General features: G+C 40.3%; 1 protein-coding gene and 1 long non-coding RNA gene across 5 annotated transcripts in view; one reads left to right on the top strand and one right to left on the bottom strand.

Moving 5' to 3' along the window:
* Window positions 1–13,593, bottom strand: part of SOBP (sine oculis binding protein homolog) — a 142,175-nt gene that overhangs the window by 103,127 nt on the left and 25,455 nt on the right. For 3 of the 4 annotated variants that reach the window (XM_083497630.1, XM_083497632.1, XM_083497633.1), the window contains exons 3-4: window positions 12,466–12,651; window positions 1,581–1,732 (exon numbers count right to left, since the gene is read on the bottom strand). In XM_083497630.1, coding sequence (XP_083353756.1) covers window positions 1,581–1,732; window positions 12,466–12,651 — 338 coding nt within the window. The remainder of the gene's footprint in view (window positions 1–1,580; window positions 1,733–12,465; window positions 12,652–13,593) is intronic. The other variant, XM_083497631.1, reaches the window with a different exon arrangement.
* LOC310704381 overlaps window positions 892–13,593 on the top strand; it is a 32,021-nt gene continuing 19,319 nt past the window's right edge. The window contains exon 1 of the long non-coding RNA XR_014524750.1: window positions 892–1,217. This is a non-coding gene — a long non-coding RNA (uncharacterized lncRNA). The remainder of the gene's footprint in view (window positions 1,218–13,593) is intronic.

Here is a 13,593-nt window from a genome sequence, read left to right as displayed (position 1 = left end):
AGCAGTCCTCTTCTGATATTCCCTATATAAATTTGCTTATTTCTATACCTTCACTCCAGAAGATTCAAACACAAAAACAAAACTCAGTATTTTATATTTATAAACTTAAAATGAGGAAAAAAAGAGAGTAAGTGGGGGAAAATGTTACCACAGGCAATTTAACCTCCTTTGTATTTGGATTACATTAGCTTGCCAAAGATACAGTGTGGAGGAATCCACAAAGGTGGATCTTTTGGGTCCAGGAGCATGTTCACAAACTGGTGTTCATGTGGTACTGTGGCTTGATACCTGTATGCAGCGATGAACAGACATTTCCTGTTTCCTGGAAGGTTTATCTGCTTACTTACTTAAGGCTTTGCTATCTAATACTCTCCTCCCCCTTCTTCTCTTCTCTTTGTTCTTTTCACATCCTTTTCTGGTCCAGCTCAACTGCAAACCTGTAGCGGGGTATGTTCCAACTTTTGTGAATTTTTGGTGATAGCCAAAGATAGTCATACTTAGAGAAGAACCAGTGAAATTAATGGACTTAAGCTACTTAAATATATGAGTATGACTTGTCTTAGCTGGATATCACATTTGCTTTTCCCACATCCACCAACAGCCATCAACTCTCTGTAAAGTTCTGAGCAACTTGCCCTAGAAATATGGTAAGTATTCAAATATATACAAAAATCCTTATCACGTTTTCTATAAAAATCACGTTTTCTATAAAAATTCTACATAGTGAAATCTTGTTACAACCCTAATTGTTAAAAAATAAAATTAGTGGTGCCTCAAATATCCATTATGTGCTCTGCCAAAAAAGAGCACAGCATCATTAACTAAAACTGAAAATGTCATCTGAAGGAGCTGCACATATATATTATTTCAGATGCATCTTCTTAGCTTCTAGCTGTGTGTAAACTAAAACAATTTTCAACCAAATTTCTTCACAAATCATGTTAATCTTATTATCTAATTTCTTTTGAAATTATCACTTACACTATTTATGTTGTTTTAGGTACTGCCAGCACTAAAATAAAAAACAGAAATGTCTGCAATGCTTAACACAAATTAATTAGAAAGAGAGAATGAGAGAGCAACAGAGGATCCACTGGAGTTAATGGAAAGAATTCAAGTCACCTACAAAGGACTTTGGATCAAGCTTTTAATCACAGTTCTAATCCTGCTGTCAGCTGTAGCAAGTGATAAACGCTTCGCTAATGTTATCTAGGTAGGTAGCAAAATGCTAAATGAGATTTGTATTCCTGCTGCTTTCCTGCATAGGTTTTAAGATTCCTTTCAGCAATAATCCTTACAAAATCGTAACTGCAATTAGAATACTTTTGGCTCTTATTTTTATGGCACAGTATCCTTGCCTGTCTTTACAGACACCTGACTTGACAGAATGCAAGTACAACCAGCTGATAAAAACTGATTAAATAGGGTATATATTAACAAAAGTCTTGATAGTTCAGCAGAAGAGGTGCATGGGTAAGGGGGGGGGAATGGAAAGACACTAGGATTTCTAAAATTAAAATGTCACCTGAGATATTGCGTAGAAACAGTTTCTCTGTATATTGCACTCCTTATACTCTTACCTTGTTCCTCTTGAAGTATGCTCTTCGACAAGCTGCAAAGCACTTCTCGCTGCAGAAACATTTCACTTCACTTCCCATACTCAGAGAATAACGCTTGATTCCCACTTTCTGGCACCAGGCACACATTATTTGTACATTTGACACATCGTCTTCTGCAACGAAAAGACAAGAAGAGTAAAATGAGCATCCTGTCAAACATCCATACGCTACACCTCAAACATCTATTTCAGTCATCTTTCTTGTATCTACTTCTCTGTAAGCAATCAAATATTTGCACGGTTCTGTTTGCCTGCCTGTTTGCTAAAGCAGCTGGTGACAGGCTGCCTCATTCTTCAACTGTCTAGAAACAATTATCAATTTTATAGATTATCCAATGCACTGCCATTTTCAGGGTTTTCAGCATTTTAAAGAAAACGCTGAACTTTAATTCATTAAACTCAGAAACTGACACCAAAGAATATTATAACATTCCCATTATTTATAACCCTAGAGAGCTGAATCAACATCATCTGCTCATGAAACTCAGGAGCTCTATTCATCTGACTAATCTGAGTAGGTTAACACATGGAAGAACAAGACAACAGGAGTTGGCAATGTTTTGTCCCCAATGGCCACAGGCATGCCAGTAGGTGCAAATAGAACTGGGTATGGACATGAGCCTAGGCATTGGGCATTGGGCAGATAAGGCCTATCTCTCTCTCTCTCTCTCTCTCTCTCTCTCACACACACACACACACACACACACACACACACACACAATTGATTTTCCCCTTCCCACAGCTATGCTCATCACAACTGCATTATCTACCGTACATCCAACCAAACAGCTACTTAATAGGCTTGGGAACCCACAAATTACATGCGAAGTCCAGTGGTGGAAGAAAGTGACTTAGAGCAGGCAGTATGGAATACCTACAAGGCCACAGGCTATCCACATGTACTCTAAAACATGGCATTTGATCCTGTTTGGTCCAGTGTATGTAGAAATAAATAGAAATTTCTCAAGCATGACCAATACTTGTGTGAGCCTGTTCTTATGATTGCTTATTTGTAATTAAGTCCTATTGTGTTCAATTAGATTGATCATCAAATATCTGCATAGTATTGTTGCCTTAATATAATTGCTATATACTGGTGGCATATGCTGAATTCACATTAAAATGTATTCCAGTAGCACCTTAAAGACCAACTAAGTTAGTTCTTGGTATGAGCTTTCGTGTGCATGCACACTTCTTCAGATATGCACACGAAAGCTCATACCAAGAACTAACTTAGTTGGTCTTTAAGGTGCTACTGGAAGGAATTTTTTTATTTTGACTATGGCAGACCAACACGGCTACCTATCTGTAATTAAAATGTATGTATGTATATATGCATTATTTAATTGAATTATACTTCACCGTGCTCTGCTTCCTACAAATTTAAGGATCATGCAGCATGGTTCTCATGGAGTTCCAATCTGCATGGACTGCATTTTCATGCGCATGCATTCTTTATGATCACACTTCTCTGTTCCCTTCTCCTAAGCATCCTAGCTTCAGAATCATTCAAATCTTTCCAGACAGCCAGTTTTCTGTCACAGTTTCCTGCAAAGATTCTGACCTAGTGAATTTGAAAGGATGATAAAACACATAATCTCTGTGCATAAAACACAAACTCTCATGGCTTTAAAGATGAAGAGCCTGATTAAATCTAAAAGCTCATTGTCAACATCGTGCAACTTTTATTGACAAATATAAATCACAACACAAATTGGGAGTGGGGAAAATGTTATTAAACTGGCAATATTTATTCTGTTGACATTAATCAAATGTGGCACATAGTTTTGAGTTATAGTAGCTAGGGAAAGGAGCCAAATGCCTTTAGTACAAATTAGTTAGCCAATAATTCTGCAGAATTATGACAGTGCTGCTACACAACAAATCCTTTGCAGTGGGAATGGGATGGTTTTATGACAGATTCTCTGAACCTTGAATTGTTCATAGTGCATGGACTACAAACTGGTATAGTAATTAGTCTTTGGGGCATCTTTATAGCAATCAAACAGAGTACCAGCGTTGTGATCACTGTGGCAAACTGAGTTTGAAAACACAAGCTTGGGTTCCTAATGCTGCTTTCTTTGATACTGACCTGCTGAACTTCTTTTCTGAAAGTGGTTCAACATCCACCCCAGTATACAGTAAAATCAAGACTGAAATCCTGTATTCACTTACCTGAGAGTAAATTCCATTTTACTCAGTGGGACTTACTTCTGAGCAAATACACACACACACACACACACACACACACACACTGTGAAGTTACTTTGCATATATGACATAAACTCATAAACACTGAACTTGTCATTCAAGGGCACATCCAGAGAGCCCTAATTTTAGGGATCCATTGTGCTATTTCAACAAATATAGATCTTATAGTTCAGACCTGGCTTCAGTCTACACTGGTTGACAAGGATTAAAACAATGCTACTTTGGTCTCTGCTCTCCAGAAGGTAATTCCTAGATGATGCTGTAGCACTAACTGCCCAATGGAAAGGCACCCTGTTTCCTTGAAATGAAAGCACTACCTGAGTTTCCCCTAAATTTACTGATCCCAACCTTCCAGCCAAACCAGCAAAACTATGCCTGAACCTGATGCTGGCCCTAGATGCCTACTGCCATTGTGCTCCTTTCTGCCTGCCTACTTCTTACCTGTCCTTTTAGTCCTGGTCCCATTGGCCTGTCTGAATTGCTCTTTGTGGATCTGAGCCTCTGCCAAGGTTCTACCTGTACCTGATCATAGCTTTCACTCAATACAGGCTTGATCCCAATGATGTTCTGTGGGACACTCTCCCTTGAATCTTCACCCCAAGTCCTGCCTAGCTGGCCTTAGATCTGAAAACTACAATGTGATGGCATGGGTTTTGCCTCTCACATTATGATTTAAAGACATGGGGTTGGATCCATACCTGGGAGGAGTGGAACTCCACTTTTTGAATGCATCTGCAGGGGAAAGTGGGGAGGAGATAATTTATGCCAGTTTCTTGTTCCCTTGCAGCCTTCTATACCTCCTGGCAAAATAAAATCTGGGGGACTCTCTGGAACAATGTGGGAGATGGTGCTGGGGGTTACAGAAGCAAGGGCAAATTTGGCAAAAATTACTTCCCCTTTCTACCAGTGGAGACTCCACTGAATCTTGATCTAGTGTATTCCCTTCACCCACAAATACAGGAAAGAATACACGTGTCTAGTTCTGATTTAAAAACAGTGTAAATAAAGGAATGCAACATGTATTGGAAAGCAAGCTGTTCCTATGGATCATTAAGATCAACACTGCAATTAGGATGGAGGGAATAACAATGACAAAATTAATTTAATGAAAAAATACCAAAGCACTAAGTACTTACTGTCTATTAATGGCTGTGCTGCACTTTCCCCAACCAATTCAAGCCCAGAAAGTCCCACCCAGAAAGTCAGAATCAACATGGACTCTGATATAGTACAGACTTTGATGGCTGCATAAGATTTGGTGGGACTCGGGTGGCGCTGTGGTCTAAACCACTGAGCCTAGGGAATGCTGATTGGAAGGTCAGTGGTTCGAATCCCCACAACAGGGTGAGCTCCCGTTGCTCAGTCCCTGCTCCTGCCAACATAGCAGTTCGAAAGCACGTCAAAGTGCAAGTAGACAAATAGGTACCACTCCGGCGGGAAGGTAAACGGCGTTTCTGTGCGCTGCTCTGGTTCGCCAGAAGCGGCTTAGTCATACTGGCCACATGACCTGGAAGCTGTACGCTGGCTCCCTTGGCCAATAAAGCGAGATGAGCGCCGCAACCCCAGAGTCATCCATGACTGGACCCTTTACCATTACCTTTAAAGAACTGCACTACAGCTCTTGTCCACCAGTTTGGAAGGCTGCTGTACATCCTATGAGTCATTTGGCAATTAGAGTCATTAGAAAGTTTGTCATGGCTAGAGGAAATAGTAGTATGTCTGTGGATTGCATTAATATTGTTCAGGTACTAACTATACAAAAACTGTAAGTGGTCCTTGTGAAATATCCACTATTTCAGACAAGGAGAATGGAATGCAGAAGTTATGATCCTGCAGACCAACTATAATTTACATTCACATTTTGACCTGTTTCACCTTATGGAATCCATCAGATATGAGAAGCATACACAAAACACAAGCGTTTTTCAAGATCTGGCTTCTAGCTAAAACACATGCATTTGTTTTGTACTGAGAAAAGCAGGGTGACAGATATCCTTTGTCAGATAACAGGATAACAGGGATGGGTTCAAGTGATGTCAGTCACTCAGACAAAGTATAGGCAACAGTATCAAAGTTCATTCTTTTCTTTACTGTGTTTCCACAATCTGCAACATTGTAGATATAGAATTCCATATATCTATAGTAAATTGACTCCCAGAAGGTGAATCCATCACTGATATATACAACAATGTCCTATATAATCGGAAGGTAACTTGCAGATGTTAGTAACCATGACTCATTATATCACAGCTGAATTTATCTGAGGTAGTATCAGAAACACCCTCTCCACAACTCCAGCCAGCTATCTCAAACACCAGCTATCTCAAACACCCTTTCCATAGCAGTGCCTCACTGTATCAGCAGCAGCACCAGGCCATTTGGTACTGGTCAGCTGTATGAGTCATGCCTTCTCTTGTGGCAGTCCCTGTCGCCCTCCCTCCTCCCAGTAACAAACAGAATCAACTCCCTCCTTCTGTTCTTCTGAGTTTACCAGCATATACAAAAGATGGAAACTTCCCCACCCCCATTTAAAAGTTGTGCCATTCCTTGTGCCATTTTCATATTCTCTATTATGCCTTGCTGAAAAGCAAAAAGAATTCTACAGTGATCAGTAGCTGAGAGCAAGCTACGAGGTTCCCTTGGCTTGCAGCACAGTGAAGCACTTGTATAAATTGTTCCCTATAGGTGGGGCAGGGCAGGAAGAACAGCTGTTGCTAGGCAGAGTAAAAGACACTAGCAAGAGCCACTGAGACCAGAGCATGGATGGCTTGGCTTTACAGCCGCTTTATATTGGCAGCTCATTGACTTTTTAAGTGCCTCCTGTCTCTTAACCATAGCTAAGGAGTTTGGGCATCATGCTAAGCTACGGTTAATATAAACCAGCCACAAATCTTGATCAATGAGCTCCCATTAACTATAGTTAGTAAACCATAGTTAAGCTGTGTGCCTGCATTTGAACAATCAATTTTAGCTATGGTTAACTTAATAATGATTTATAACTAATGGGGCAGTGTGCTGTGTGAACAGGGCCATAACTAAAATAGCACCATCCACACACAGGAAAGTAGTATCAGCTGGTTCAGCGGAACTCTTAGGTATGAAGAAATACAGAAAAATAACCTATGGGGATTTTTTAAACACCAGAACAAACCAACAGAATGTTGAGTGTCTGCTGAGCGGTAGGAGGGAATAAAAGGCACAGGGATGGAACAGAGTATCATGGGAAATGGCAGCACTAACAGGCTGAACATGAACACTCCATACTGCAAAATTTTGTTGCAGGCCCCCACTTGGTGATTTCCTCCCCCTTCCTAAACAACAATATACAATAACAAATATTAATTGGTACTAATATTTATAAGAACAAGTCTGGAATCTACACCAGAACTTAAGCAAACCTGAAGTTGTTTTGCCATTGCTACAAAGAAGTCAAGCTTTCCATGAAATATTGCCTTAAAAGTAACCAAATACTCTGGGTAGGATTCAATGCCATGCTCTTCCAGTCATTCCATCAGGTCAGGGTAGAAGAGAGGCAGGCTTTTTTTCTGAATTTTTGTTACTCCAGCCTCAGGCTGGCACTGCAGAAAGGCTCAGATCAGATCTGTCTCCAGCTGCCTGGCTGACTTAGGATGCAGTGGACTTAGGATGCAGCTGTCTCCACCCTGACCTGATTCCATCCCACTTTAGGGCATTACACTAGCAGCAGCAATAGCCTATTTGCAGCCACTACATCATCAACAAGTTCAGAATCTCTGTTGTATCCTAACCCCCTCCAGCATCATGGTAAAGATTGCTCTGCCCATCTCCTAAAATATCAATCTGCATGCCTTTATACATCTAGTGAAGAAAAACATTCTTTACTGCTGGTATCTTTGTTGTGTACCTGGAATATAGAGCAACAAACTGGAAGGAGTGTGACTTTTCAGATCATGTGTCAATCACCCCAAAATCTTTATGTTAATACCCCCAATATGAGCTACTTGCTATTAAAGTAAAATCCTGCTAACGAGCTACCTCTTTTTCCCAAGTGCTATAAAAAACATATTTAGACCACCATGTGTTATAATTCAAACACAGTTTGGAAAACAGAAACAAAACAATATCTGCACTTGTTTATCTCAATAAACATCTTAACTGTTGTAATTAGAGGAGGTGATATTATCAACACATTTATTATCCTTGCTGTCTAAGGACCAGAATGACTGTCTCTGCCATTCATATAGCTAATAGATATTCAAGGAGTTTCAGCTTGTGTTTTCTACTCCAGGGTTATGTCATTAGAGGTGGAAGCAGTACTTCCCTTAACTGTTGTACAAACAGCACTTATACGTGTCTCCTTATGGTTTTCCAGCCTGTGTATGTTTCATAATGAACAATGCAATAAACATGGAGCGTTCACAGTGTTAAATCATGCTCCCAGTGGGAACAGTTTGAATAACAAGGTAAAATTATCACATTATAATAACTAAATATGCATCAGGCAAAAGCATGCTTCAATTAATCATCAAAAGTTTGCAGTGTCATTTTAAGTCTTAATTAAGAAGAACGTTTCGTTGCTCTTCCCCCTCCCTCTTTCAGTCTGAAGTGAATGAATAAAGCCAGTGGAAATCTAGTATAACTAAACTGCTCTCATATCCTCTTCCCACCCCCCACCCTAGCTTTACTTTCCAAGAAGATTATCAGCAATGTGAAAGCTTTAGGCCTATGTTATTTAGAGACAAGAAACTTTCAAATTCAAGAGCTTATCTCTGTTTGTTTGCTTTTAAGAAAACTGTTAAGAGCTCACAGGAACGAAGAATTTGGTTTTTTTTGTCTCCCTCTCTTAAAATCAGATATTGTTTTTGCCTTGTCAATTTTCAAGGTAGTAAATATTACAAGAAACATATTGACAGGTTTTGTAATGTTGCCTATTTCTGAGGTGTCTAGTATTTCCTGTTATATATTTGCCTTAAGGCTGTTTTCATGTGGTAGTTTGGCTAGCCACCAACAGACAGCTCTGCACACTACAGCATGATGGGAGCCATCTCATCACAGCAGCAAATGAGAGAGGAAGCAGCAGTGGGCAGCCCAGGCAAGCCACAGAGGAACAGTCACAACAGGCCAGAACATCTTCTCAGCTGCTATCCCACTCTGCTGCCACCACTACAGGCCACCTCACTGATGTTTTCTCAGCCTCAGCAGCATATGGCAAGGAGGAGGGGGCAAGGGGTGCTGAACAGTTCCTCTTATCCCTCCTTAACTCCCCATCACCAAATGTATTTCTCTCCCTGGGCTCACTTCAGGTGTTGGAGACAAGACTGAAGGAAAAATGGCACCAGGAACTATTGCAGGGAGGTAAACTGCCAGTCCAGGAGGGGTGGGATTTAGTACTACCTGCCTATGCACCCATAAAACTCAGAACAATTTCTGTATGACAGAGGAAGAACCACATCTTCTGCCATTGCATCTGTATTTTGGACCCAGATCTCCTAGATTTAAATCTAGTTCTTCATATTTATTTATTTATTTGTTAGTTAGATTATTTATATAAACCAAAGGTCTCAGGGTAGGTCGCAGTAAGTTAAATAAAAAGCAACGTCAATATAATAAAATCATCAAAGCTCAGCAAAAGAAACTGTATGTGAGACAGCCTTCAGCTTTTGTCTCACTGCTCTTTCAAATTCAGTGGCTGTGTAAAATGTCTTGAACTAGCATCTAAAGACAAACAGTGTGGTTGCTAGTCAAATTTCAAGGGGCAGTTAGTTCCAAAGCCCTTTGGCACTGCCATGGCTCTCCTACACAAATCTCAACTTCTATGTAAGACTCAACTTCTATGTAACACTCCTTCAAGTACTGCTCATTAATTCCCACCCGCCTCATTCCTATCTTTCTGCTTTTTATATTTCCCCTTTTATACCAGTATGCCAACCTGAATTTCACCTATATAGCTGACAAGATTGGTACATTATATGATTCCTAATTTCTTTCACAAAGCATTAACAATGCTCTTTGCTACATGTTGAGTCTATATTAGGTCTATTTCTCCCTTCAATTAAGTCAATAGAGTGCAACAAAACTCCCAACAACTTAAACAGATACACATTTGAGCCTGCTGTTATATAAATTCAGCAATTACTGGAATGTATACAACAGTAAATAATAACATAGCAATTAAACACCCTACTGTAGCCATAAGAGTTACTTTTGCAGTTTATGAAAAACAGCACCCAATACAAATGAATCATACCTCATATAAACCTCGAGAAATGCCACATGGGAGAGAATTGCTCCAGATAAGAATGTCACGAAAATATAAAACATTTCAGCACAGTCTCTCTAGGGCATATATATTTGATCATATCAAGACCTTCAGAGGCAATAGACAGGATTTCAATCTGAACTGAAACACAGTTTTCCCTAGATGAGTTCATCAACATGACAGGCACATGATATTAATATCACTACTATGGTTGTTTAGTTACATGCTTGATATTAATCCTGATAATCTTCCTTTATATTACTTAAATACTTTCAGACATTCTTTAATGCACTCTACCGCTGAAACACCCAACTGAAGCGAATAGAACTCATACCAATCAATCACTTAAAAATTTACTGTATGAATGCATAATTCCTTTGATTAAAAGAAATCTCATGGAATTTGCAGGACATTATAATCTCACACGTAACATCAGGGAAGTTAATAAATACGGATGTGGTTGCTATTGCTCAGATCTGAAGAGGTATCCCAAGCAAAGCCTTCATACAACCTGTCTGCCATATTAGGCTGCAATTGAGGCTAGGCACACAACCATTAACCACCTAGCTCAATATTGTCTACACTGTCTGGCAGTAGTTCACCAGAGTTTCAGACTGGGATGTTTCAGAGTCCTAAGTGGCGATATGATGGATTGGATTTGGGAACATTTATTTATTTTAAAATATTTACAAACTGCTTTATACTTAACAGTGAGACATGTGGCTTTGTTGATGTCCTGCTTTATACTTAAAAACTGCAAAGTGGTGTGCAAGTATAAATCATAAATACAAAATAAAACGTAGGTTTGTGCAACTTTTCTGTGCTGTGGCTAAAATAATGCTGCTAATGATTCAGGGTAATTTTACTCCTCCTCTGGCTAAATCATGATGTCAACATCCCTTACCCCCGAGCTGGAGCAGGACACCAACAAAGCCACATGTCTCACTGTTAAGTAGAGCTTCATTTAACCCTTAAAAAAATTACTGCTTTACTTGGGAGAGGAGGGGCCTCCAGAGCTCTTTATAACTCTGCAGGAGGTATTAGGGACAGCTTCACCTTTGCCCATTGAAGGGCATCATTTTGCAACACAAACAAGTACAGGGGAAAGTAGCTCACTGGGGCGAAGCTGCCCGTGTTTAAAAAAATGTACAAGCAAGATTACACACCACTCAGAAACATCTTAATTATTTTAAGATAAGACAGAGCAAAAGACTAACCCCCTGTTCTCCCCTTGAAAATATGAAACTAATAGGGATTTTGAAGTTTTAGTGGGCATAATATAAAGGTATTACCCTAATATGGATTATAGAGGAAAGTGAATCCCCACAAAAACCCCTGGGGCTCCTGTGCCAGCCAATTTTATCTGCTTCGGGGGGGGGCATACCCATTTTTTAAGATTCCCCATAAGAGTACAGTATATGAGGAACACAAAGCTTTGTTTTATACTGAGTGGCTTGGAACCTGAATTACAGACAGGTGCGCCGACTTATAAAAAATATTGGGGGAGCCCGCGAAAGCTCATGAATAATAAATAAGCTCATGAATATGCAGATAAAGTGGCACCGCCTCCTCGTGAGCGAATAGGGGAGAGCGTGCTGCGCCTATTAATCAGCTCCGAAGGAAATTGGGTGGAGCTTTTGCTCGGGAGGGAGGGCAGGAGGCATGCAGCCCGACCCTGTGCATTTTGGGCTGGGGGAGGGGCGGCGGTGGCGCTCTGCTGGAGGGGCGCCCGAGATTATTGGGGGGGCAGAGCCCCCCCAAACGAATTTTTGAGGGGGCTCGGGCCCCCTCAGGCCCCATGGAGTCGGCACCTATGATTACAGATCAAAACGAACAGAGCAACTCAGAAATAGCTTCAGATTTTCTAAAAGCACAGATACAAGATGAATCTTGGGGCCCTTGCATATCCCTAACAAACACACCTTCACACCTTTACAAGTATCACTACTCTGAAAAGGCTGGGGTGAACAAAGACATTTTTAGAAAATGTCTGCTAAAATATACTATATATCCCACTGTGTTGAAATCATTACCCATCTAAGTTAGTTTCACGTAAGTCCCATTGAAATCAGTGGGATAATTCAGTTATTACTTAGACTGCAATCCTAAGCATATCTACTCGTAAGTAAGTCATAAGTGATGCTATTCCCAGATAAGTGAGTTAGGATTGCAGCCCTAGTTCCCATGGGAATCAATGGGATCTAAGTGCAACTAATTTAGTTTGGCTCTAATCCAATGACTTTTTAAAAGCACTTAGCGAGAGAAACCGTTAAGGGTTTCCATGTTTCTGCAATTCTTAATCAATCATTTATAATTGTAAATAGAATATTTTATAAGGAAGCAGTATCTAACAAGAACAGAACTTCTGCCCGAGGTCATTACAAATTAAGTAATTTACCTGCTGGTGGCTTTATGAAAGGTGGTGGAATTAATGGTACAATAATGGGTACATTCCCATGCTCCTTCAATCCTGCTGGTGAGTCTGAGAGTCCATTTCCTGTGGTAAGCCCCGGATAGCCTGCGTTTATGTTGTAGGATGAAATAACACTGTCTTCAGGTAATTTTGTTTTTGGCAAAGAATTTTCTGTTTAAAAAAAAACAACAGAATACATATAAACATATAACATATAAAAACTGCTAATCAGATATACTTACTTGGGGACCAACTAACTCAGCATGCCTTCCTTTTGGCCATGAGGCTTGTGGTGTGAAGAATGCATCCTGCAACCATTTGCAAACTAACACATAGTGATTACAGTGGTACCTCGGGTTACAGATGCTTCAGGTTACAGACACTTCAGGTTATAGACTCCGCTAACCCAGAAATAGTACCGTGGGTTAAGAACTTTGCTTCAGGATGAGAACAGAAATCGTACGGCGGTGATGCAACAGCAGCGGCAGGCCCCACTAGCTAAAGTGGTACCTCAGGTTAAGAACAGTTTCAGGTTAAGAACGGACCTTCAGAACAAATTAGGTTCTTAACCCGAGGTACCACTGTATTCTTAGATACTGAGGCATGTAAGGGCCTAATTCCTCCCTGCCCTTCATAAGCTGGAGGTGGCCAATATGATGCCTTCCAAGTGTTGTTGAACTCCAACTCCCATCAGCTCCAGCCATCATGGCCAGTTATCAGGAATGATAGGAGTTGTGGTCCAGCAACATCTAAACAGCACCACACTGGCTACCCCTGAAACATGTTATCTCATTAGAATATGACGTTTTATTTGTACGTCTGTTGTATCATGTGGCATTTGCAACCACTAATGAATCAGGCAGGATATATATATGCCCTTTATTAAACAAGGCTACTTTGAACTTTTTGTCCCTCCTGCTAGGTCTCTGTGGTGTTTGCAAAGTTGCTTCTGGCAGCTGTCCTCTCAATCTGTGACACTGGGCTACTCTTCCTGTCTACTTCCCCAACTCTCCTATACAGTAGTGTTCTGCATATATCCTTTTACAACTTTAATAAAAGAGAACTATTTTTAAAGCGAATATGCATAGTTTTTAAACCCTCATCTAACTCCTT

This window comes from Podarcis liolepis (genome assembly GCF_965112155.1).
Source record: "Podarcis liolepis genome assembly, chromosome: 3".
In the NCBI taxonomy this organism is placed as follows: domain Eukaryota; kingdom Metazoa; phylum Chordata; class Lepidosauria; order Squamata; family Lacertidae; genus Podarcis; species Podarcis liolepis.
This window is presented reverse-complemented; position numbering and strand designations above follow the sequence as displayed.